At 44.9% G+C, this 24711-nt stretch overlaps 14 protein-coding genes across 14 annotated transcripts; 8 read left to right on the forward strand and 6 right to left on the reverse strand.

Moving 5' to 3' along the window:
* Positions 1-380: 380 nt before the first annotated feature.
* On the forward strand, positions 381-1517 carry KUCA_T00003356001 (uncharacterized protein; the record flags this gene model as incomplete). The annotated part of the gene is made up of 1 exon (XM_022601762.1): positions 381-1517. The coding sequence occupies one exon, from the start codon at positions 381-383 to the stop codon at positions 1515-1517; it is 1137 nt and encodes a 378-aa protein (XP_022459373.1).
* Positions 1518-1531: 14 nt separating this feature from the next.
* KUCA_T00003357001 (uncharacterized protein) lies at positions 1532-2224 on the reverse strand (the record flags this gene model as incomplete). The annotated part of the gene is made up of 1 exon (XM_022601764.1): positions 1532-2224. One exon carries the CDS (start codon positions 2222-2224, stop codon positions 1532-1534), a length of 693 nt encoding a protein of 230 aa, XP_022459374.1.
* Positions 2225-2416: 192 nt separating this feature from the next.
* Positions 2417-3046, forward strand: KUCA_T00003358001 (uncharacterized protein; the record flags this gene model as incomplete). Its single annotated transcript, XM_022601765.1, has 2 exons — positions 2417-2432; positions 2496-3046. The coding sequence occupies 2 exons, from the start codon at positions 2417-2419 to the stop codon at positions 3044-3046; spliced, it is 567 nt and encodes a 188-aa protein (XP_022459375.1).
* Positions 3047-3396: 350 nt separating this feature from the next.
* KUCA_T00003359001 (uncharacterized protein) lies at positions 3397-4146 on the reverse strand (the record flags this gene model as incomplete). Its single annotated transcript, XM_022601766.1, has 1 exon — positions 3397-4146. One exon carries the CDS (start codon positions 4144-4146, stop codon positions 3397-3399), a length of 750 nt encoding a protein of 249 aa, XP_022459376.1.
* Positions 4147-4343: 197 nt separating this feature from the next.
* Positions 4344-5290, forward strand: KUCA_T00003360001 (uncharacterized protein; the record flags this gene model as incomplete). Its single annotated transcript, XM_022601767.1, has 2 exons — positions 4344-4384; positions 4438-5290. The coding sequence occupies 2 exons, from the start codon at positions 4344-4346 to the stop codon at positions 5288-5290; spliced, it is 894 nt and encodes a 297-aa protein (XP_022459377.1).
* A 68-nt stretch (positions 5291-5358) lies between these two features.
* Positions 5359-6318, reverse strand: KUCA_T00003361001 (uncharacterized protein; the record flags this gene model as incomplete). The annotated part of the gene is made up of 1 exon (XM_022601768.1): positions 5359-6318. The coding sequence occupies one exon, from the start codon at positions 6316-6318 to the stop codon at positions 5359-5361; it is 960 nt and encodes a 319-aa protein (XP_022459378.1).
* Positions 6319-6516: 198 nt separating this feature from the next.
* On the forward strand, positions 6517-8274 carry KUCA_T00003362001 (uncharacterized protein; the record flags this gene model as incomplete). The annotated part of the gene is made up of 1 exon (XM_022601769.1): positions 6517-8274. One exon carries the CDS (start codon positions 6517-6519, stop codon positions 8272-8274), a length of 1758 nt encoding a protein of 585 aa, XP_022459379.1.
* A 139-nt stretch (positions 8275-8413) lies between these two features.
* On the reverse strand, positions 8414-9901 carry KUCA_T00003363001 (uncharacterized protein; the record flags this gene model as incomplete). Its single annotated transcript, XM_022601770.1, has 1 exon — positions 8414-9901. One exon carries the CDS (start codon positions 9899-9901, stop codon positions 8414-8416), a length of 1488 nt encoding a protein of 495 aa, XP_022459380.1.
* Positions 9902-10589: 688 nt separating this feature from the next.
* On the forward strand, positions 10590-11144 carry KUCA_T00003364001 (uncharacterized protein; the record flags this gene model as incomplete). Its single annotated transcript, XM_022601771.1, has 1 exon — positions 10590-11144. The coding sequence occupies one exon, from the start codon at positions 10590-10592 to the stop codon at positions 11142-11144; it is 555 nt and encodes a 184-aa protein (XP_022459381.1).
* Positions 11145-11478: 334 nt separating this feature from the next.
* Positions 11479-13506, forward strand: KUCA_T00003365001 (uncharacterized protein; the record flags this gene model as incomplete). The annotated part of the gene is made up of 1 exon (XM_022601772.1): positions 11479-13506. One exon carries the CDS (start codon positions 11479-11481, stop codon positions 13504-13506), a length of 2028 nt encoding a protein of 675 aa, XP_022459382.1.
* A 136-nt stretch (positions 13507-13642) lies between these two features.
* On the forward strand, positions 13643-14467 carry KUCA_T00003366001 (uncharacterized protein; the record flags this gene model as incomplete). The annotated part of the gene is made up of 1 exon (XM_022601773.1): positions 13643-14467. The coding sequence occupies one exon, from the start codon at positions 13643-13645 to the stop codon at positions 14465-14467; it is 825 nt and encodes a 274-aa protein (XP_022459383.1).
* A 44-nt stretch (positions 14468-14511) lies between these two features.
* On the reverse strand, positions 14512-18276 carry KUCA_T00003367001 (uncharacterized protein; the record flags this gene model as incomplete). Its single annotated transcript, XM_022601775.1, has 1 exon — positions 14512-18276. One exon carries the CDS (start codon positions 18274-18276, stop codon positions 14512-14514), a length of 3765 nt encoding a protein of 1254 aa, XP_022459384.1.
* A 240-nt stretch (positions 18277-18516) lies between these two features.
* On the forward strand, positions 18517-23004 carry KUCA_T00003368001 (uncharacterized protein; the record flags this gene model as incomplete). Its single annotated transcript, XM_022601776.1, has 1 exon — positions 18517-23004. One exon carries the CDS (start codon positions 18517-18519, stop codon positions 23002-23004), a length of 4488 nt encoding a protein of 1495 aa, XP_022459385.1.
* Positions 23005-23127: 123 nt separating this feature from the next.
* KUCA_T00003369001 (uncharacterized protein) lies at positions 23128-23757 on the reverse strand (the record flags this gene model as incomplete). The annotated part of the gene is made up of 1 exon (XM_022601777.1): positions 23128-23757. The coding sequence occupies one exon, from the start codon at positions 23755-23757 to the stop codon at positions 23128-23130; it is 630 nt and encodes a 209-aa protein (XP_022459386.1).
* Positions 23758-24711: the final 954 nt, after the last annotated feature.

Raw genomic sequence — 24711 nt, forward strand, 5'->3', positions numbered from 1 at the left:
ACTTTTGAATTTCTTCAACTGAACTTAATGTGGAAACAAACAAACAGAGCTTTTTAATTCTGAAACTAAACAATGGATTTTCTAAAGATGTCTGGCATTGAGCAAAGCTTGGATCGGCTTTTCCAGTCTGACTTACTAACTCAGGATTCTTAGATATTTATTAGAGTATGAACCCCAAATTAATAGCTAACTAATGAAATCAATGTTTTTGAGCACATGAACTTCCTATTCGTAAACGCCTTCTGATCCGTCACGATATGGCTGATTTTTCACAAAAAAGTCGTCCCATTACCAAAAGTTAAATAATCAAAATAAGATGGATTACAAAACTGATAGATCTTCCTCCGTTCTAAACTTCAGGTGATATACAGAAGTTCATAATGTCCGGTCAAAACTTTTGGGAAAACGAGGACATTCCGGCAGTATGCGAAAATTGCCTAGGATCAAACCCATATCTGGAAATGCAGCGAGAGAGAGAAGGTGCCGAGTGCAAGCTGTGCACCAGGCCTTTTACAGTGTTTAGATGGAATACTTCAAGAAGAGATCAAAAATACAAAAAAACGATTATATGTTGGACATGTTCAAGAGCTAAGAACTGCTGTCAGTCGTGTATGCTGGATTTAACTTATGGAATAGACCTGGAGACCAGAAACGCTGTGCTGAAACTGGCAGGCGTTAAGAGTATTGGCCCTGGGGAACCTGTCAATACGATTTCGAAACAGTATGTTGCGGAGGCTAATGAGAGAAAGTTCAAAGATCAGGCTCTATTAGCACACGAGAAACACGACGAACAATTATTACTCGAAGAAGGCGAGAAGAGGACGAAAGCAATCGAGATGCTTTCTAGACTGGCACAGAAATCAGCACACCGCGCACAGAACACAGACTCTGACAAAAAAGAGTCGAAGACCAAGCAAAAAATGCAACAGAAGTACACTGCCGTGGAACTCATGAAAGCAGCTGGAAAACTACCATTCAACGGAACGTTGTTGACCCCACCCAAGGACGAAACTGTCAAATCCTTTTTTCTGTATGGCGTTACGGATGACGTTGCTGAGTATATGGTGGCCAGTGTTTTTGAACGCAAGCTCAACGGGGATGTTGAAGGCGTAGTATTAAATCATAAAGCTGGATGTGGCTTTGTTAGCTTCAAGAGCCGAGCCAATGCGCAGGCCGTTGCTCAAACCATTCTGGACCTGCAAACACAGCGAAACGCTGAGTTTTTGCCCACCACATACAAAAATCCATGTCTTCTATTAGTTGAGTCAACCCCCCTGAGGGTAGCGTGGGGCAAAGTACGCAGTATAGGCACTACCAACTCTGATCTTTACAAGATCAACGCAGTGGCCTTGAAGCAGATGAAGGTATATGCGGAGAAAGACAATGGCAACCTGAAAGAAACCAGCTCCAAGAGAAAACGAGCAGACGACGAGGAGAACGACACGCAGAAGAAGATCGCACCACCAGGAAGCGGCAATGTTCATTACAAGTCCATGAAGGTCACACACGATTTCTGATAGCACTTGCATCATTAAACTAATACACCATAGTACTCGCATCTATTGTAGTCATGGGCCAGTTTCTCCCATTGAACAATAAACCGGTCAGCCAATGGCAATATACATTTCCCGGAAATGCTGAGATTGTTTACTCGTGCCAGACTCTCCACGTACACAATTCTTGTATGACCCAAGCCTATCAGTTTGAAGAAGAACACAAGATAGGCCAATGGAACTGCTGTACCAGGACCATTCAGTAAAAGAACATCAGGGATCAGTGAAAAATCGCCCACAAAAGTGCGAACAGTGTACAGAAAAGACTTCAGAGTATTGAAGAGAGCACTGAAAGACGATTCCCCGACGCTCCGGGCACGGGGAAGAATAATGTACCTTGTATCTTTGCCGGAGCGAAGTGTTTCTTCGAGCTGCTTGATTCTCAGCAAAGACGTCTCATCACCACTTGAAACCACGTATGTTTTCTCTAAGTTTTCAAGACTGTCATTTGAAAACTGACCCAGTATCCTTATCATTTCGCCAGTATGACCTCCGGACCCCAAAAGAATCATGATCTTGGTTCCCTTTGGTATTCTCATGGCTTCGTCTATCGTGCGTTTTGTGCTGGAGTAGTAGACACATGGCAGGCAGTAGATCAGTCTCAAAACTACCACCAAGCCAATAAGCAGTGTCACACTTGCTATCACAGTAATTTCTGTATCACAATCCATGGAACTGTAATGAAAGCCGTGAACACCAAGAAGTATTGATTGGTAGAGTCAGTTTATAGCTATGAAGCGTGCGCACTCCTGGCTGGGATAAGGCGATGAGATGTCACGTGCTCATTCAAGCATCGATCTCTGATATCTACTGCATTTACAATTGCCACCATTACCAGGTCAATTTCACCAATCGAAGTCACAATGTCAAATTACAATGGTGAGTATGACTCAAGATATCGAAGATTATGTTAATATGGCGATTTTAACCGGTTTTCTCAAGACGAACATGGTATTGGGAATAGCCAGACTGCCACACCTGCACGGGGCGGCGTAGGCCATGCTTCTCAATTTCTGAACCTAGTCTCGCCTGAACATTTGAGTCGGACTCCAGCTGGAGACTCGGAATCGCAGCTTGACTTGGGTTTGGAAAACGGTGGCGAAATAAGCCACCAAATAGCCCAGCAGCTATTGAGTGCTGTCAGTGAAGGTGGACTGGAGTTCAGAACAGATCTAGACGACAACGAAATGTTCAAAAGTCCCCAGAAAGGAATGGACCAGGCATATTTTGACTCTCTAGAAAGAATAAACAAGAAAAAAATCAGGCCGGGCCAGACGTGCCCTATCTGCGCGAGCGAATTTCTGGAGGACCCATACCCGTTGCTGGTGAGACTTCCATGTCACAAGAACCACGTTTTTGACCTCGAATGTGCGACGAGTTGGTTGAAGGAGCATAATACATGTCCGATTTGTCGAACTGAGCTTGACAAACCCAAGAAGGCAGTCGCGCAACCAGATAGTGAAGAAGACGAGGATATGGCCTTCTTTGGGTAGTTTAGAAGACGAGACTGCAAAACTTGAAGAACTGTTATCTCAGAAGAGAAGAACAAAATTTGGCAACGTCCTGGTGATTTTTCTGGTCAAGATTTGCGGGAATGTGGTTTCTTGTATGAACTGTTTGACTCAAACGTCAGGACATATGAAAGTCAAAATAACATGGATTTCTTGGCTGAAATGTCTTCAGTCACAATATAGAATCGTGAACAGGACAAAAACGTGCGTTTCCGGATGAAATTTCGATGAAATTGGTCTCTTTTCAGCTGTATAGTTCTGGTGTATAATCTACATTGAAGACGGGATTCCACTCTTCGAATGAATGTTCTTTGTCATAATATATACACGATTCACTGCTCTTTCTCCTCCACCTTCTCACCTCCAATTTCAGGGCCCAAATGCCTCTTGATCAAAGGATCGTTCAAAAGCTCCAACACTCTCTCGGCAACGGCTGGGTTAGGATGGTTGGCGAAATTCAAGGCATTTCCAGCACCCTTACCGAACGACTTGTCTGCCACGGTATCAAACTTATCACCAAATCCAACAGCCTCATTCACATACATGTGTGCCTTCACACCAACACCCCACGAGGAGTGCTTCTTCAAGAAACTGAGCCACACGTCTATAACCTCTGGGTTCGTATCCCACACGCGAAGCAGTCTTGATTTTGTCAATCTCTGGAAATTCTCTTTGGTCTTAGCATGAACAAAAGGAGCACGGATTACTGTCCAACGCTCACGTTTCACCGGCAAGGGCTTTGGACCCGTGACGGGGATATTCAGCCAGTATGCTGCTCTCAATGCAAAGTCGCAGTAGAAGTCCAGGTTTCTCGAATCGTAGCATCTAAGGGTAATTTCTGCCTTCAAATCACCATGTTTCACCTTGTGCTTCAAAGGAGCGTAATAATTCATCTCGACATTCAATGGCATTGGTCTATCAGCCGGCTCGTTCTCATGCTCGGTGAGAACCTTCGGGTCGTATGCGATCTCGGGCTTGGATGTCTTGGATTGGCTGGCCGGCCTGAGGGTGGAGTTGAGTCTACAACAGGTCAACATGAAAGGACTTCTCCTTTTCGCTGCTATCGAAAGAACCCCCAACATGATTATTAGTCTCGGTGTCGGGCGTTTGATCTGGTGAGCACAGGCAGAAGGCTATTGAAAGTTTCGCCAGTCGGCGATGTGGACTGGCGATGGGTTACCCGGATCAAAAAAATTGGAACTTTTCATGCATTAGCTATAATACTAGCTGGAGGCCAGATATTCGGTAGAAGAAATTAATTCAGTTTGCCCGAGGCATAATGGGAAAAAGCAGTAAAGATAAAAGAGATCTCTACTATCGGTAAGTGCTACAGCTGTTGCGTTTTTTCGGAATGAAGCTAACTGAGTTCACAGTAAGGCGAAGGAAGAGGGCTACAGAGCTCGATCAGCTTTCAAGCTGCTTCAGTTGAACGAGCAATTCCAGCTGTTCAAGGACGTGAAAAGGGTTGTAGATTTGTGTGCAGCTCCCGGTTCGTGGTCGCAAGTTCTGTCGAGGGAAATCTTCAGCAGGGACGAACCAGACGCTAAGATTGTGGCTGTAGACTTGCAGCCCATGGCCTCCATACCGAATGTCACCACGTTACAGGCAGATATCACACACCCAAAAACACTGGCAAAAATTCTGGAAATATTCGGAGGAGAACCGGCCGATTTCGTTTGTTCCGACGGTGCTCCAGACGTGACAGGATTGCACGATTTGGACGAGTATATTCAGGCACAACTGATTCTGTGTGCTTTACAGCTCACAACGTGTATACTAAAACCTGGTGGAAACTTCGTGGCAAAGATTTTCAGAGGAAGAGACATCGATTTACTTTACTCACAGCTCGGATATTTATTTGACAAGGTGATTTGCGCGAAGCCACGTGCCTCCAGAGGTACCAGTCTCGAGAGCTTCATCGTTTGCTTGGGCTACAGACCAAGACCGGGTTGGACCCCAACACTCAGAGAGGACGGGTCCACCGAAGAGTTTTTTGAAGGTTCAGGAATAGGAAGAGCCTCTTTGAGAGACGATCTGGAGCTTGAAGAAGAAGAACGGGTAATTGCGCCGTTTATCGCATGTGGTGATCTATCTGCCTATGATTCAGATGCCACTTACACTCTGGAAGAGGGATTCTCCAGCACCAGCTTAGACCCAGTCCAGATGCCGACTGCACCACCTTACAAGAAAGCTTTAGAGATGAAGAGGAAAGGGTTATTAAAATAAATAGAGCATTCCTAAGTGAGATGAAGATCATTGAACTGAGTAGAGTAGTAACATGAGATATACACCATCTATATATCCAAGCCCTTCTGCGTGCTAAACGTCTTCAACAGCTCCGAAACTCCACTGGATTCCAAATCATTACAGTAATTGTTCAGCAAACCACTTAGCACCAAGTTTTCAAAACGCGATGGCTCAGTAGGCAGTTTGATGTGCTTGCTCCAGTCGTCCAGCGAGACCAAGTCCTTCTCCGTGAGTTCTGGGTTGGCCTTGAGCTTGTTCAAATTCTCCAGCTTGGCCTTCTGCTTCCATTGTGAAATTTTGGGGAGTTCACGGGACAAAGATCTCTGGTAGTAGTGAAAGTTTCCCTGGTTGTAGTTGAAATTGTCAACTGTCTCGAACAGTTGATCTATGGTGGTGTAGGCAGCTGTTGCGCTGTTGGAAAGGTTCAAGATGTTATGGTCATCTTCTATGGTAAGCTCCTGGATGGTCAGGTTTATCAAGTGAGGGTTGTGCACCTTGATTGGGATTTCCTGGAGGATGTTCTTGTAGGACAAATCGTTGGCGTTCAGGTTCTTAGTTGTGTATTTTTCTTTGGATGTGGCCACGTTCAAAAAGTTCTCCGAAAGCGTGAAGGCACCGAGACTGAGTATTCCCTGTTGCTGCTTGGAAGGATCATGCACCAACAACAGCACTGGCGAATCATCACCACTCTCCTGCTTAGCCGCGCGTTGACTCAACATCGACTCAAGCAGAGATTGACTCAAAAACTTGCCGCCAACAGCGGAAATAAACCAACCTTTCGCAGTAGCACCAATATGGGCCTGCTTGAGCAAGTCCAAGACCTCAGATTGGAATTTGACGTTGTTTGGACGCACCGTGGCGTCTTCCGAATGGTTTCCTGGGAATGCATAGACGTGAGACACAGAGTTCTCGAACCCGTACACGGGACCGCTGATGGAGTGAGGAAAGGCATCCTCAGACACCCTGACGAGCTTCAGCACCACCGAGGAGTTAATTTCAACAGACATTATTGCGGGTTGAGTTGTGGTTCTTCCAGTGTCTTGTTCTCTTGAGCTTTCAAAGATGAAAATTTCAAACATCGCAGCACCGGTCGCATGCACAGTCGGGACGGGTGGTGCACACATTTTTTTTCGACCTTCCAAATTCAACAGTCAGTCTTACAACGTTGATCTGGACCGATAAAAGCACACTCCACCACGCAAAAAATGTCTGAGGTTAACGAAGTTGCTGAGGTTTTGCAAAAAACATATCTCGATGAGGTCACTGGTGAACAAATTTCCAAGACCGAGTTGAAGAAGAGACAAAAGCTTAGAGCTCTGGAGGCCAAGAAGGCCGAGAAGGCTGCCAAAGCCGCTGCCACTGCTCCAAAGGTGAATAAGAATGCGGACGATTTGGCCGATCTCAATCCCAACCAGTACTTTGAGATTCGTTCAAGACAAATCGACGAGCTCAGAAAGCCCCACACGGAAACCAATCCATACCCCCACAAGTTCTCCGAGACTATGAGACTGGATGTGTTCCAAAAGGAGTATGCTCATCTTAAGAAGGGCGAAACTCTGACCGACATCACTGTTGCTGTTGCGGGAAGAGTCATGGTCAAGCGTGATGTTGGTTCTAAGTTGAAGTTCTACAGTGTTCAAGGAGAGGGTGTTTCTGTCCAGATCATGGCCCAGGCTCAGGATGCCGAAGGAGACTACCAGCAAATGAACGACCGTATTAGAAGAGGAGACATTATTGGTGTTGTGGGATACCCAGGAAGAACCAACCCAGCCAAAGGTGGTGAGGGTGAGGTCTCCGTGTTCGCCAAGACCGTCAAATTGCTGACTCCATGTTTGCACATGTTGCCTACCGAGCACTACGGTTTCAAGGACCAGGAAGCTAGATACAGAAAGAGGTACCTGGACCTGATCATGAACAAGTCAGTTAGAGACAAGTTTATTGTGAGATCTAAGATTATCACCTACTTGAGAAGGTTTTTCGACTCCAGAGACTTCATTGAGGTTGAGACTCCAATGATGAACGTGATTGCTGGTGGTGCCACTGCCAAGCCATTTATCACGCACCACAACGATCTCAACATGGACATGTACATGCGTATTGCTCCAGAGCTGTTCCTGAAGGAGCTGGTTGTCGGTGGTATGAACAGAGTGTACGAGATCGGCAGACAGTTCAGAAACGAGGGTATTGACATGACCCACAACCCTGAGTTCACCACGTGTGAGTTTTACCAGGCCTATGCAGATGTCTACGATTTGATGGACATGACTGAGCTTCTGTTCAGTGAAATGGTGAAGGAGATCACCGGTGATTACAAGGTTACCTACCACCCAGACGGCCCTGAGGGCAAAGCTTTGACTCTGGACTTCTCCAGACCTTGGAAGAGAATCAACATGATCGAAGAGCTCGAGAAGGTTTTCGACGTCAAGTTCCCTGCTGGAGACCAACTTCACACCGCAGAGACTGGTGAGTTCTTGAAGAAGATCCTCATCAAGCACAAGCTCGACTGCCCTCCACCTCTCACCAACGCGAGAATGTTGGACAAGCTGATTGGAGAACTCGAGGATACCTGCTTCAACCCTACCTTCATCTTTGGCCATCCACAGATGATGTCCCCATTGGCCAAGTACGACCGTGACGTCCCAGGTTTGTGTGAGAGATTCGAGGTGTTTGTTGCTACCAAGGAGATCTGTAACGCTTACACCGAGTTGAACGACCCATTTGACCAGAGGGCCAGATTCGAAGAGCAGGCCAGACAGAAAGACCAAGGTGACGACGAAGCCCAATTGGTGGACGAGACCTTCTGCAATGCATTGGAGTATGGTCTACCTCCAACTGGAGGATGGGGATGTGGTATCGACAGATTGGCCATGTTCTTGACAGACTCCAACACCATCAGAGAGGTTTTGCTCTTCCCAACGTTGAAGCCAGATGGTTTGGTCAAGGGAACCGAAAAAGCCAATTAGGTGAAATCGTATAGTGGAGGCATATAGTTAGACACATAGTTACTGCTGCTAATCATTAATTCAGTTAGACATTATCGTAGAAGGGTCCGGTTCACCTCAATCGATTTTGACTCAGTTGTCTATTCATGCTCGAGTTCTATCACTTCTTCTCATCATATATGTACATGTTGCTGATGACCCGTTCATCAAAGCTGAACTGTCTCACCCAGTCATTATCCTTCTCATGGGCTTGCTCGACCCATTTGGAAGGCCAATCGGCTTCTTCATCAGACGCCTGAGAAGAATCGTCTAGTGTCAACGGTCTGGTGGATTTGGAGATCAAAGTGGCAGTCTTTGAGGCATATTCAGTGGCTTGTGACCGCTTGGTGTAGAACCTGAATATCTTCTCTGGAGTTCTCAAAAAGCCCAGAAGATGGTATGATCTCAGCACCAAAATGGGCTGCTGGAAAAATACTGGCACTCCTTTATCGTCCAATAATGGCTTAGAAAGGTCCAGTTCAGGTGCAACGGCAGCATCTGCGTAATCCTTGGGCAATATGTATGGCTTTGGTACAGCAGGCCGTTTCTTCTCTTCATCTTCTTCGTCAGTTGTAGGTGTTGGTTCAGTGGTCTTTTCAGAAGAGTCTTCTTCTTTTGCTGTCTCATTGAGCTCCTCCACTTTGGGAGCTTCTAACTCAGATTGCTTCGTCTCAACCACCTCGGCTGGAGGATCTAGAGCTCCAAGAAGACCCTCGTGAACACCAAGCATATACTCCTTGAAAGCCCCTCTTCCAAGACAAATCACACCACCAGCCTCAGAAGGACTTTGCACCAACGAGTCTTCGCTCACATATGGATCTGCTACAGGTTTCCACTTCCTGATCCCCAACAAGCTGGATGGAGAATACAGTTCGGACACAGACTTGGTTTGATCCTCTTCGTCTTTGGCAGACTGCTGCAGTGCTGGTGCTCTCAACATGCTTGCTCCAAGGTTATTCCGAAGACTGAGTGACGGAGAATCCTCCTTCTCTTCTTTGACTAGTCCCAACTTCTGCCTGCGGAGATTTCTGATTTCTTCTGCAACGCCAGCTCTTATATCACCTACTCTTTCCTCGGTGAAAACCTCAAAATCTATTCCACTTGCATTTATCAGTGGCTTCACATACCTCCTGAAGACTTTCAAAGACTCGTCCAACACATCTGATGGAGGTGGTGAAACGTAGACCCTAATCTTGCGTGGTAGGAACCCAGAAGGTGCAGGCTCTTGTCCCAAATGCTCAAAGGACTGCATCCAGTGCTTGCGGATTTGCTTCTGTTGATACTTATCATATGCAATTCCTCCTAGTCCGGCACTAAGAACCGTCCAAAAAATCATCCAGTTTCTGGAAGGAAGACGGATTGTCCTGAGCCCCAAAGCTGCCAGAGCTGGGTTACTGTAGCCTTTTGGCGGTTCCTTCTTACCGAGACTGCCTGACCCAGCTGCGGCTGCGGAGCCCGCAGCATTCTCACCGGTTGACATTTTTGCGGAATAGCGATTGCAGAGTGGTGAAAGAAATAGGAGTGTTTTGTCTTTGTTCTTAACGAGATCGAATGCTAGTGAAAATTGCCAACCTGCAGAACCGAAAACTTCACCGGCACACGACCTCATAAAATCCAGCAGATCGCTGGCCTTTTTGGATAGAATAACAACTATATCTTGTTCGGAAAATACGATTCAGGTAACGATTTCTCGTCAAGTCTACCAAAAAGCCAAAAAAAAATTGCAAAAAGAAAACTCCGAGACGGGGAATTGAACCCCGGTCCCCCGCGCGACAAGCGGGGATTCTAGCCACTAAACTATCTCGGATGTTTTTTTCTCAAAATAGTTTGTACACCCTTGAGGATAAAACCTATGCAAGTCACGACACACTAAATTTGTCAATTATCCCGTAACTCTTTTGATTGGGTTATATTTGCTCTGAGTGAGCTCAGTGGTCACTCTACTTACGGAAACAAATTCCACAGGAACTGTTTATCTAACAAGCTAGAAAGTGCAACTGTAGTGACCAATTTTTTCTTAGGGTATTGTGGACTTCAGTGCAATACTCAATCTCAGTTTCAAAGATGGCTACCTTTAACGAAATCATGCCTTAGCGACGTGACAGGTACTCACGACGGGCATCCTGATACATATCCGAATCACCGGTGATTTCGTTAATTAGTGTTATTTGTATCCTGCCATTCTGGTACTACAAGCTGCTACTGTTATCTCAGAGATTGTCACTTTCAGAGGCCTATCTCCACGTTGAATATCTATAACTTCAAACTTCATCAAACTTCATTCAAACTTTCCCAAAATGCCTCAGAAGCTGGTCTCGTTGCGATTACCCGGTGATTTGCTTTCTTCTTTCACGGAACTGCCCACATCCTTGAAAACCAAGAGGAAAGCCAAGGCAGAAGAGGGTGTCGGAATGACGCCGAATGGACTAGAAGTTGAAAAGAAGAAGAAAGCCAAGCCTGCTAATTCAGGTCCAAAGACAGTTTTCAAGAAGATTGCAGCATCCTCTCCAGCACCCGAATCTCCAGCGGGGAGTGAAGTTTCCAGGACTGCGGCGGGGCGTGTGAATCTTGCTGCCAGTGCTAATGGTGGCCTACTGGAACTCGATCGCTCGGGTCGTCCGTCAGAAAGATGGGTTCCGTTCCAGAAAGAAATAAAGAGCTTTAGTGGATACTCCACGTTTTTGACTACTTGGAAACGAGCCAAGTTATTGTACAGGGATGACTCCACGGGGACGACCATGGAACCCAAGAGCGATGATATGTTACAGGATGTGAGCATGGATTTGGGTCTAGCAGATGAACCAGAAGTTAAGGAAGAACTTTCTGAAGGGAAGTCTTTGGTTGAGGTATAAAGTTTGCTAAATACCTTCGAGAGAAGTGCTAGTTACAGTCTATGAGGCTGCGGTGAAGTCTGCGGGCCAGCCATTGGTTATGCTTTGAAAAATAGAAGGGCGTGACCTTCTATTTTGTGATTAGAATATATGTATCACATGATGGATTTCGAGACTATCAAAGCTTCCAAAGAATTTTCATGACATGTCGCTTTATGCGCGCTCCGTTCACGAGAAATAGTACAGGTCACACACAGTGAGGGTATGCAAACCAATCTCCGGATAAACATAAAGATGATGTTTTTCGCGTTTATCCCTCTTTCTTCCCTATACTCTTTTATTTTTCAGCGCAAAGATGTTATCAGATCAGCAACTAATCCGTTTTTTCAAGGACACTTTCGCGGGTTCTTCTGAGTTGGGAGCATGGGCTGCTTGCACTGTATTGAGCGCTTTTACGGCTGCTACTGTGGGTTATTTCTCTGGAAGAAACATTGGCACGTATCGGTATTCTCCCTTTTTGCTTGAAGGAAACGAGGAAAATATCAAGGCAGCGGTTGTAGATGCGGCCGTGGTCTCCGAAGTATCATCATCGCCGATGCTTCTTGAAGAGATGTTTGAATCTCACTCTGGAAAGAGCGCTGCGGCGTTGATATTATTCATTTTGGTTGACATTCTGCTGGTGTCACTATTTTGCTGGAAATTCAAGCAGGATGCGAATGTTCAGTCTCAGAATGAGGTCCTTTCTACATCTGTTGAGACTCTTAGGTCCCGCCTATCAAGAGTCGATAGAGACCATAGGGATTTCGAAAACTACCTGGAAACGAGACTTGAATCCGTAAATGAGATGGTTCAGTCTTCAAAAAAAAAATCTCTTGCCAGTATTGAAAAAGCGACGAAAAAAGCTCAAGCCAAGCTGGAGGCTTTGGGAATGAGAACTGCTGCGGCCACTCATAGTGCTATTGAAAAACTGAAACCATTGATCAAAGATGCCAAGTCACAGAAGGAGGCCCTGACCACCAATCAGAAGGAAATATCCGAAGAAATCAGCTCAGCTGAACGCAAACTGAGCAGTCTTCTGCTGGTTTTTCAGTCTGATTCAGCCTCTGTGAAGGAAGCGATGAAAATTGCCAATGAACAAAGTGCTGAAATGCTAGTCACCATCTCTGAGGAAAAAGGTAAACTTGAGACGACGTTGAAGAAACTCGATGTCAAACTGTGCAAGTCACATATGATGTTACGTGAGACTCGCCGTCTTTTTGAGACTAATGTTAAGTTCGATCAGGTATCAGCCAGAAACATGTCAACTCCTCCAAAATCAAGATCGGAGATCGACTCAGAGATCATTCAACAGCTATTCTGGCCGCTAAATGAGGCTAAAGATTTCAGTTTGCCCACCCTGCCGGTGGAAACATCAATGACCCCGCCGTTGCTAGACCTCAATACGTATGCCAATCAAAGTGTCTTGGATATATCTGGCGTTGATAAAGACTCAACTGATCTTCTTCTGCACGGCATGAATGAACGGCTCAACGCCCTCGAGTCTCTAATCAATTTTGAGTTGGGCCAGCTAGATCGGCTGGAATTTAGGATAAAGCACGATGTGCTGAAGGATTTCAACCACACTCTTGAAAGCCTAAAGAATACTTTCAAGACCTCTCAAGTGGAAACTATGGAAAACTGGAGTTCGTGGCTTTCCACTCTCTTGGGAGTTTCTTATTCGTTTTATGTGGATGCAAAAACGGCAGGATCATTTCCGGCACTGATGAGCTTCAAATCAAGCCTTCTGAGAGTGGATAGAGCGGAGTGTTCTGGAATCCATGAGCAGGAGTTGCTTGCAGCGATGAAATCTTTACAGCAGGCTGTCCATGACTGTTTCAACGACTCTGTGCTTTTGCTCTTGCAGTTCTTTCTGTTTAAGCTTTCCAGGTCTGATCTGCAAAATGCCTCTGTTGTGGTGTCAAGTGTTTTAGCTGATAGCGAAGCCAACGTAAGATCAACCTTGGATAGAGCTATTGACAATGTGGAGTATCAAGTATTTGAAATCTTCAAGAGCAAACATTTTGGGCCGAAGCTCACGAACGAACTCAGGGAGTTGATCCACCGCTTAAGAGTATGTTTACTGGATGACTGTGTTGGCGGTATATCAAGTTTACATGATCTTCTACATGTGAACATCCAAGGTACTGCTATAATGGTGGAAGCCCTCATGGAGAAGGACAAAAAGACTGACGAAGCGTTCCCGCAGTCCACGACGGACCTGTCTGGTCTCGATACCACCGAGCCTTTGGAGAGCGACCAGTCATCTACTTCGGCGTCAGAAATTAATTTGAGACCCTTCCATATTTCGAAAGAGCGTCCAGCACATCCTTCAGATGCTCAATAGATTTTGTATAGTCGATTATCCAATTTTTCACCTGATATTACGTAAGCAAACATTACGCTCCACATTTTCTGCATGTGAGACCTTGGAGCGGTGAAACCATTTTTCGTATATAGTCACTGACTCCGCCTTCTTGTTTATGAGTTTATCCCCTGCAAAAGGAACTGTACTGTTCCTGAAGAATAAGACCGTGCCTTCTGATCCCTATGAGCTTCAGTTTGAAAAGCAGGGCTACCACACATCGTTTATCCCACTGCTGAATCATGAGCATCTCAATAAGCAAGATATATGTGCATACCTCACCAGTGCGGAGTTTTTACAGCATACTAAGGCTTTGATTATTACTTCACAGAGGGCTGTTGAGGCTTTGGATGATTCACTGAGATTGTTGAGCGAGAAAGAACCACACGGCGTTCTCCAGCTGATTCTGCAGAAGCCATCGTACACTGTTGGACCGGCCACTGCTGAGGTTCTCAGCCGCATCGGTTTCAGCGATATAAGAGGAGGCATTGACGCTGGTAATGGCTCGTTGTTGGCAGATCTTATCATAGAAGATAAGCTGTTTTCAAACTTGTCGGAAGCAGAGAAGAAAATTGTGTTTTTCACTGGAGAGACCAGAAAAGACACCTTACCCAAGAAGCTTTTAGCGAGCAATTTCCAGTTAAAAGAGGAAGTTATTTACAGAACTGTCACCATGAGTGATGCTCATGAGAGATTCAAGCGTGCTTTCGAGGAGTCGAGTCGTTTTGACTCTAGGTGGATCATTTTCTTTTCTCCACAAGGTACGGAGATTATAACGAAAAGCCTTCTAGAGCTTCAAGATACGGTTCAAGGGTTGAATATTGCGTCCATTGGCCCTACAACTGAGTCCTACTTATTGGATATTGGACTTCGTCCCAACGTGGTATCGTTCAAACCTGAGGCTCTTTCCCTTTTGGAAAGCATCAATATGTATGGCGCATGACTCCTTATGTACATAGTATGCAATTGTTCATTCATGATGACTCGTCAAAATGGCAAAGTCACTTTATTCAACTCCGAAACCACCAGTACCATTTCGGAATCGTTTTTGTAGTCGATTTCTATGCTGATATCATCGCTTCCCGGAATAGGCGATATCTCAATCTTAGGGAGAGGTATTCTTCCCACCTTCAAGGGAAACAGAATAATCTCAATAGGATCATGGATCTGGATCTCCTCTGCATTCCTGGAGACATCAAACTCTCCAGATTTAACTCCAGATATCAGCCAGTTTTCCAACAGTGCAATCTCAAACTGAAGCTTGAAAGACGAACTTTGTCCTGGCACAGATGCTCGGAAGTTTACCTTTTTCTTGCTCTTTTTTGTAGTTTTCGAGGGGGGAACTTTATTGTCATCTTCTGTTCTCCCCCACGAAGTGATCGACTGCATATACAGCGTGACACTGATTTGTTCACCTACGACGTATTGTGGACGTCTCTCGTATTTCATTTCCACACACTCGATGACGTCGATGATGCGAAGAGGAACCGCAATCGTCAAGCTGCGATTGATATCTTCAAATAACACATCCGAACAGAGGTCACCACAATTGACTCCGGATTCACTCGAGAGTTGATTTGTAACTTCGGTCATGACCTTGACCAAGTCTTGCGAATCTGCGGGAGGAACATGATTGAATATATCGGTTTCAAACTGATTCAAATTGATGGGTTGCGATTGCAGAACTCCTGATAAGGAATAAAGGTTTACTCTGTAAGCCAACTGTTCCAAGATGGGTTTCAGCAGAATCTCATATTTTCTCAGGTGTTTCAAATTAGAACCCACAGCCTTACGAAAAACCGATTCCGCGATTTTGAAGCATTCCTCAGTTACATCTCGGTAGGAAGCTTTCAAAATCAAGCCCTCGCCCGAGACCAAAGCCCTCCTCGAAGATTTGACGACTTTAAAAAAGTAACTGGCTGGCTGTTCACCAAAAGCAATAACGGATGTTGGAGAAACTCCTGTTGATATTGTGAAAGAACTTTGGTCATCCTCGCTGGATGTTAGCTCAACCTTTTCTATGCGCAGTGGTTTGTTTATGTCGACTGTACCAATGGCAAAGTTGGAAAACAGTGTTGATGACTTGAAAATATCCTGAACAGATACAGCAACTGTAAGTGAAGGTTTTACCCGCTCAGTGACATGGCTCTGATATTTGTTCCCAGCATCGTCCTCAAAGTCGACCCTGGCCTCTATCTGGAACGACTGACCATCCTTAGTGATTGAGAAGAAACAAGGGATCAGTACGTCTAGTTTCTGCAACGGCTCAAGAGCCTGACCCACGGAGTAAATGACCTGATCGTTTGCATCACGGGTAGTTCCTATCTTAACAGACTGGCTATTATCTGAATCAAGATATCCATTTGCGTTATCTTCGAGGTCAAAGATTGTAGCACCACTGCTTTGAAATTGCATTTTGACTTTTGAAATTGCATGGGAACCATTGTTAAGGCTAATCAACAGTTTGTCATTGTTTAGCTCCCGATGAAGAGGCATCCCTATACGAATTGTTAAACTCGAAGTCACATCTGTGGGGGCCACTTGATACATTTTGATCAAGTAATCACTCAAAGCATTGTCTTCAAATCTCTTTGTCAGAAGTACATTGCCAATCGTTGCTGTCAGTTTTTTCAGCTTGAAACTGTCTGTCCTAAGTGTTGAAGAGATTAACTGCATCTCAGTGGTTCCATGCTTTAGAATGGTTTTGTCATTTTTCTCAAATATGATTTCTTTATTCTGGCCCTCGTTGCCAGTCTCTAGAATCAGCTCGACATGACCGATCTCAAGCTGATTGTCGTTAGACAGAATTTGGTTCTTCAAAATGATGGGTATACTGTAAAGATCACTTCGGTCGCTGGAAATAAAGCATTTGATACTGAGATCAAACAACTGGTCAATAGACAACTCGGTTTTTTCACTTAACTGTCCAGAGAGTCTCATTATATTGCCAATGAGTTCAGAAGTTTCAGTTGGAGAAGAAATGTTGGCTCCCAAAAGATCAAAATAGGCCTTCAACAAGCGAGCATTTTGCGGATTGCCTGTACTTTGTTCGTTCACTTTTTGCAAACACTCAACGTAGATCTTCAGCAAGTAACCACTCACGAATTTCCATCCGTGCTGTTGATAATACACGAAAGAATCTTCCATTATGCGTGCTGCCTGTTGATAGTCGCCATCTCCATATGCAATTATTGCCAGTTCAGTGGAAAGAATATCAACAGAACGAGGTCTATTCCCAGCCAACGCGTAATCATGTATGATAACCTCTGTTATATTGGCAAAAAACTTTTCGAAGGTGGTTTGAGACTTCAAATGCTCTGCCAAAGGCTCGTAGGTGAGAGTATACGAGCCTGGCGTTTCACCAGCATCAATTGATATGTCCATCATGCGACCCTTGATTCTAAAACCCAAATATTCGCCTATCCCGACAAGCTCAGAGCGTTGTTGAAGTTTGAGTTCTGCTAGAAACTCAAGAATTTCGGATGTTCGGTCATTTTGGAGGATGACACCTTCATTTATGCGCGCTAACGTCTCAGATATCAGCTGTTTCGTTCTCGGAAGGGCCACTATTTCGTCAATAAGCATGAATCCCAGTTCATTAAGTCGCACTTTTTCCAACGAACTAGTGGATAAGTGCTTGATATCAAGCAGAAAATTCTTGACCCTCTTCATGAGTTCTCCGAAGTGGATGGCACAAAGAGATAGTGAACTTTCGTATGTAGAGAGTGCCAAAAGAAGCTGCGACTCCTTCAGAAACAGAAAAGAGAAGAATTCGAATTGGGTGAGGGTGTGTTTGACGAGGCTCTTATCCAAATCAAGATTCAACAGCTTCTCATTGTACAAAAACGTGGGAGTCTTCAACATCACACCTTCGTCAAAACCATTCTCCAATACCAAAACATCAGTATTCTTTAGTTGAGAAAACATGTTTCTCAATTCCTCGAAACACAGCAACGAATCCTCATAAAGCCCGATATCATGAAGTATGCCTCCCATGGCTGCCTTCAAAGACAGAGGAAACCGTGGGTTTCCAGAGAACGGAAATTGCTCCTGATATACACGATTGAGCATTTTTGATAATAATGCATATCTTCTGGTGACAGAGTCAAGAAGCTTAGCCTTCAACGCGTAGTTAAGAGATGTAAGGAATTCTTGGCCCTCTGCCTTGCTGGTATACTTGGATCGTATTCTCAGAAAAACAGCATCTGTGTTTCCGTCTGTAGCATATGCTGAAAAATCGGACTTCATCTTGTTGAACGGATTTCTCTCCAAAGTGGATCTCACCTCGTTGTTGTCATAAAACACAATGAACCACGAAGGCTTGATGATTCGCGAATCAATGGTCTGTTTGAGCCATTCACGAATAAGCGGTCTCACCCGCGATCTGTAATCATCAACATCACGGCATATCACAAGCATGACCTTGATGTAGGAATTTCTCTTTTCATAGGCCTGAACCAACATGTCGTGATAGAACTGGTCATTCTGTGGTGGGGAATCTGCCGTGCTGGAAAGTCGCACCTGTGTTGAGATATTCGCAGGAGCTCTCGGTATTTCCTCTATCCAGTTGAGATCTATTATTGGAAGTGGTCTGAGCGGGAAAGAATCCGAAGGCCGCCAGTGTAAGTTGGCCAATCGTCTGTTCTTCTCTGTGTACTCAGACACGATAGAGTGTACGTTGAATGGATCATAGAATGCAACGTCAACAGTCACGGTGTTGCGCTCGGAGGGTTCCTTCAATTTAGAAATCATCGTATGAGCATTCAGCAACCTGAAAACCTCGCAATGTGACCAATGTTATGATCTTTGTTCTAATGAACGCCAAGTTGTATTTAGCTGACCGTTAGGCTCGGCTTTTGGCGATGGTAGTGCTCCAACAAACTAATACAAAACACAACACTAACACAGTTTTGAAACATTTCGAAGCCCTTTGACCACTCTTTTACGGAAGGTGGAACAGTCTTTTCTTAACATTATTAGGCTCAAAAAGCGATGGGAAGCCATAACACATCTCAGAGTTCCGCCAATCGGAAGTCTGTTGGTCGCGGCAACAAGCTGCCGCTTCCATCTCAGTATAGCTTTTTGAACACCACAAGACAGAGGCTTTTCAAGTCAAAGAATGTCTCGCAAATCCGGAAATCTCACAATTTGAACAATGCTTATTTTACATCACCTTTCTATTCTGCTCTTTTGGAAAGGTCCCGGATGCACAACTCGAGCTTTAGTGGTGATGCTACGTTGAATACGTCGTTGCTGCTCAACTCGTCTCGTGTATCTGACGACCAGCACCAAAACTTGGTGAGCTGGATGAAATCCCTGAAGACCAGGGCTGACTACGCGAAGACGGAGAACATTCTGGAGCAAAAACAGTTTACAGAACAACTGCATCTCGAGGAAAGGCAAAACAATCTCAAAGACCACATCTACGAAGACACATTCAAAAAGTTGGAGCAGGAGTTGAAGCGGAACGGGTTGTTAACAAGACCTAGGAATGCCGAAGATAATGTGGAAGAACAAACGGAAGAACCTTCTGCCCTTTCTGCGTCACAGCCTGTGTTTGAAGTAGAAACTTCAAAGAGTCCGGAGTATGACGGAGAACCTTTCATAGAAGAAGAAGAGCAGGAGCCAATAGTCGATCAGAGCATTGATCCCATGTTTGATGATTGTGACTCGGAGAATGTGGATATTAATGTTGAAGAGGAAAGGAGCTCTCCTGAGGCTCCAGCTTCTGAGGACGAGGTGATCGTTCTCGGTTCTGAAAGCGACGAAGCCCCAGAAGGCGAAATTCAGCCCAATCTGGAGCATTACGACGAAGATCTGGAAACAGAATCTCAAAGGTATCAAAGCTGGCATGAAAGGGAAGAAAGTGAGGAAGACAGTCCAGAGGCCGAAAGTGGGAGGTATTCGGACGGTTATGCAGATGAAGACGAAGAGATGGATGAAGGATCTCAGGAATCTCCCGATGACGAGATTGAGGAGGAAATCCAAGACCCATACCTCCAATTGTATGCTCGAAAAGCAGATACTGAGTATCTCAGCTCCATGGGCACTACCACCGGTTCGTCTAAGAAAACCCTGGAGGCACAGGTAGAAAGCTCTGAGCAGGAAGAAGCCAGTGACGAAGAACAGAGAAATGAAGATCTGAGCGAAGCCAATGAATCGAATGAACAGGAAGAGTATGATGATCAGGAGAACCAAATGACTCCTGAAAATGAAGAATTGGAAGGCGTCAGTTCAGAAAAGGAACTCGAAGAGGATGACCTTCAAAGCACAGAGCAGTTTTTGAGTGCAATTGAACAACCAATACCTAACACTGATTCTTTTATGGATATTGCCAACTCTGCATTAGGGATAGAAACTGCACAAGTTTTGCAGAACCTTTCCGAAAATGTCTATGACGACATTCTTTCTAATAAGTTACCTGAGTCTCTGGAAGATGAAAACGAACATGGTGTTGAATCCCCTCAAAATATTGATCCTAATCTTCATGCTGAAGAACCTCAAGAGGATGCAGAGGTCGCCGATAAATCTGAGTCTGAAAATGAAGATGACTCTGAGGGATCAGTGGAAAATTTTGTGACTGCGATTGATCCTGTAATTGAATCTCCTGCTGGACCTGATTCAAGTTTCGAGTCTTCAGTCAAGCATGATACTCCAGTTGAGGCTTTGGAGCAGCATGATCCTGAGGAAGAGTCCCTGGTGCATGCGGATGCTATACCCGATACCGATGAATACCTCTTGGAAGATGACTCCCATGCTGACATGGAAGATGGGTTCGTAACAGCAATTGAGATCGCACCTAAAGAGGCTACGCCAGAACCACAGCCAGAGTCCGAACCTCCTAAGACTCCTCCGCCTCCTCCTATCACCGAATCATCTATTCTGGGTAGTCTGGTGAAGTCTCTGGAGCGTCACTTCAGCGATCCTTCTTCTGTTTCCGTTGAATCTGACATAAGACTATCGCTGCCAGCCTCACCTTTGAAAAAGTTCTCTCAAAATAAAAGGGCTCCAAGTGGATTGAGTACATCTTTTACTGCGGATGAGCCGGATCTAGACGATGAATTTAATGAACAGCACAACGTTTTGAGTGAGTTTGCCAAGAAGAGTGGATCTGAGGGTGAAACAATTGAGGCTTTTACGTCTGAGTCAGCAAAGGCAGAATGTGAGGATGTTGGTGTGGTGAATGATGAAGATACAAATCCGAAAGATGCTGATCTGAATAAAGGTAACGTTGCTGCTTCCATCCAAGATGAGAACACATCTAACGGTGAATTCGAGGAAGTTGGAGAAGAGTTTGACGGATATGTTACCGCATCACTACATCAGAACGATGATATGGACTATAATGGCGAAGACATTCATGAAAATGTGGAGAATGAACCGGAAGGAGAGAATAACAACCAAAGTTTTGAGACTGAGCATTCGCAGAACGCCGAAGAGGATGCATTTTCTGAATCTGGTTTTATTGATCCCGAGTTGTTTGTAAGTGCTGTTATGGAAAAACAGTTGGAAGAGGGCGAAGACCTTGATCAGGAACAGGAACAGGAACAGAGTCTGGAAGTGTTCAACACTGGCATTGAGGATCCCATAGACCAGGAAGATTCAATTTTGAAATCTTCCAACATCTTAGGGGATGATCATTCACTCCATGAGTTTCACACTGCACTAGAGATTGATGTTACGGGATTAGAAAATCTCGAAAATCATGATGATGCTGAAGATGACCCCAAAGGAGGAGAAGTTGCTAATGAACAGCTAGATCTGCTAAAGTTTGCAGAGGATGGTGAGAATGAAAACAACGAGGTGATCGAAACGACTGATCTTCAGCAGCTTCCCGCAATTTCAGAGGACTCCCAGGCGTTGGATCAATCTACTGCAGTTGTCGCTTCCGAGCCCGTGGACATTCCTATAGCAAATGAAAATGCAGAAGTTGTAGACGATGGTATAATTCAAAATGATAACGACAATCAGTCAATTGAGAAACCAGATGCTGCTCCGAGCCACGATGAAAATACCCCATCTGGAGATGCTCTGGACATTGTTGATAAAGACCAGGAGGTTTCACCGGTGGAGTCAATTTCAGAAGAGGCAGATATTTCCACATCTTCCGTTGTGATCACACCTCCTGCAAAGCCTGTCAATCCCGAAGTACCAGAGGAACGAGTGGTTTCAGATGAACCGCAAACGGACTCAGAAGCTCCAGAGAATTCCGTTACTGACGCCTCTGACAGCGAAATAAGAGGTACTAAGAGAGTCGTATCAAGTGATGATAATACAGAGACTCCAAAGAAACAGCGCACAGAGTGTAGTGTTTCGTCCAGTCCGCTTCAGCCGTTCTTCAACTCTATTAAACCGATCTCCAAAACCTTGTTCTCTCTCTGGAGAAGAAGTACCACTCCCGATCTTCAACCTGAGACGGAGGTCATTGAAGTGATTAATGAGCCGGTGAAGTCACCTGTAAGGGACAGCACTCCCATACAAAGCGACGAGGAAGAAGAGCAGCAAACTCCAGAACAACACAGAAGCGACTATGTGCTCGACAAAAAGGTAAAGTTAGTCCCCGAGTCTATTGATGATGCTGTGTTCGAGAAACTTAGAGAGTCAACTCGCAAATCTTCTAAAAGGTCTATATCAACGGCTCAGGAGAGACTGTTGTCGCCAAAGAAGAGGTCACCATCGAGAGAACATAAAAATGATGATGATGATGATGATAACGAAACATTACATGTTGGGCCTATTCCAGATCTTAACCCAGAGAGTTCAGCGTCCAGTTCAATTGGGCTGACCAGCCCTGCCAGAAGAACCAGATCTAGAAGTCAAAAGACTTTGGGAGAGCCTTTCGAGTATAGAGTGCCGGAGGATGCTGAGTTGGAGAAGGACATACCTACCCTCAACCCAGACCAATCTGAGAAAGCAGCTCCAGGAGTTTCGGACAGTCCAGCCCGGCATACGAGATCAAGAGATACGGAGTTTGAACCGGTGATGTTGGATGAGAGCAACCATTTAAGGTCGGCTTCAAGAGGAGCGAGATCGAGATCGAGGAAGAGGGATATTGATGCTAAAGAAGACGAAAACAAAGCGGAAATTGACATCGAGCCTGTAATTACAAGGTCCAGGTCCAAAAAGAGGAATGTATCCAATCCAGAGAGTGCTGCTTCTCAACCAAAGACCGTCGAGACTCGTTCGAGGTCAAGCACAAGAAAGGGAGGGATCCCAAAAACCAACTTGGAGGTCTCTAATTCTTCACTTGATCTGAAACCACAGAGAATGGCTACTCGCTCTAAGACGAGACATGAGGAACTAGAAATCGCGGCCGATGAGCCTCAAGATCATCCTGAAACACCAGTCAAGAAAAGATTGAGGTCCAGAAAGACCGAGTCCAACGATGACGAGGCCAAGGATGAACATGATGCGAAAGAGGAAGAACCAAAGCCACAGAGAAAGAGCCGCAGAACTCGTGCAAAGAAAACTGTAAATTAATAAAACTGTCCATAGGTTGCTCAAAGCAACAACCATTTCAAGCAAACAATTGTAGAAGTTTTTCATGGCCTCATCTAGAATGGCACATTCATTATGGGTGCCTTACCAGCCTTTGGAGGAGGATCATCGTGGATCAACGTTCTTAAAAAGCAGATAATAATCTGGTTTCAAAACTTTTCCAAATCTCAGGGTTTTATCTCTTGGCGAATGCGAAGCAAACGTGAACCCATTTTTGAAGTACCACCCGAGTGCCCTATTCTCTGGAAACACTGTCAACATGATTCCCGCTATGTCTGGAAAGCCACATGAGAGTGATCTGGTTATATCTGAGACATACTCGAGTAATCTTGTCCCCAGCTTGGCATTTTGCCACTTCGGCGAGACGTGGATCTCGAATAAATACACAACGTTCTCTCCTTCTTCAATTGTCACCATGAATGAAAAAAAGGCCACGGGTTTGCCAGTAAGGGACGAATGGAACATACAGTACACCAGGCCATCCTCTTTCATCTCCTGCAATTTGTCTACCTTCCAGTCCGGGCCTTCTATTGATGTGTAGTATTCAGACAAATTCAGATCTACCAGCTCAAGGCATTCTGTGAGCAAACCAATGTGCAACTCAGAAACAGCCTTGATAGTGGTCTTTAATAGAAGAGACTCTTCCCCATCTTTATTGGTGACAGTCGGAGCAGGTGGTATTCGGTTTCTGGCGAGCTCGACCAGTTTGGGCGCGAAGTCCGACTCAAATGTCATGTTGTTTATATGGCTTGTTGCAAGGCCCCCGGAAAAGGAAGTAATTCCAGAGTCTTTTTTAAAGTCCCGTCTATTTTGCTATCAGACGAAATCGAAGACCCGAGACGATAAATAAAGTCGTGGACGCGATGGGGCCCTTCAAAACAAGGAGAGTGGAAACGGATGTCCCACAACTATGGGGATATGCATAGGGGTCTTAGGTCTTCGCTTTGATGCCCAGCCGCATACACCCCAATTGGGTGTACTTGAGATGATGAAATGATGAGATGCTCGATGATCAATTGTTCAGACCTCCGCAGAGATAATCCACAATGTGGAGTTGGACGGCAAAATTTTGATTGAACCCAGCAGAATTTTGTTGTTCTCCATTGAAGTAATACCTGTTCCCTAATCGGAGTTTCCAGTTTGGTAGAGTTTGATGTAGCCGCAACCAGTTACTTTAAACTACGAATACAGAATAACGGAAACGCTCTAGGGTTTTCCATGGCAATAAGGGTTGTGCATTCATCTATTCCTCGGAACATCATCGGATAGTTCCCTCATGGCACTGCTCTGGTACTTCTAAAGAACTATCGAGGCTGACAAGTCACACGTACGAATCCCAATTCTTGTATAACTAATTGTACACCGAATAGTTCCCTCTATATGGTGAAAGGTCACGCCACCGCTATTTCAAACACAGTGTTATATTTATACTTTTTAGCTATTGGCAATTTTTGTCATTAGTGGAAACCAAAGCATGTCGGTTACAACCCCTAATGCATTACACCAGGGTTACCCAAAGGGGAGTCAACGATGAGCAGATCCCATTGATCTGCAAGAAGGCTTAATTGGTGGTCATGGCAAGATGCTTTAGAAACTAATGAAGATGCTTAAGCCTTTGTTCCAAATTTCTCTTGCATTTTCCGTGATGATGATTGCATAAACTGGGCAGAAGGTGACCTCAAAAAATTT

Source organism: Kuraishia capsulata, genomic scaffold (assembly GCF_000576695.1).
Source record: "Kuraishia capsulata CBS 1993 genomic scaffold, Kuraishia_capsulata_scaffold_4, whole genome shotgun sequence".
Lineage (NCBI taxonomy): Eukaryota > Fungi > Ascomycota > Pichiomycetes > Pichiales > Pichiaceae > Kuraishia > Kuraishia capsulata.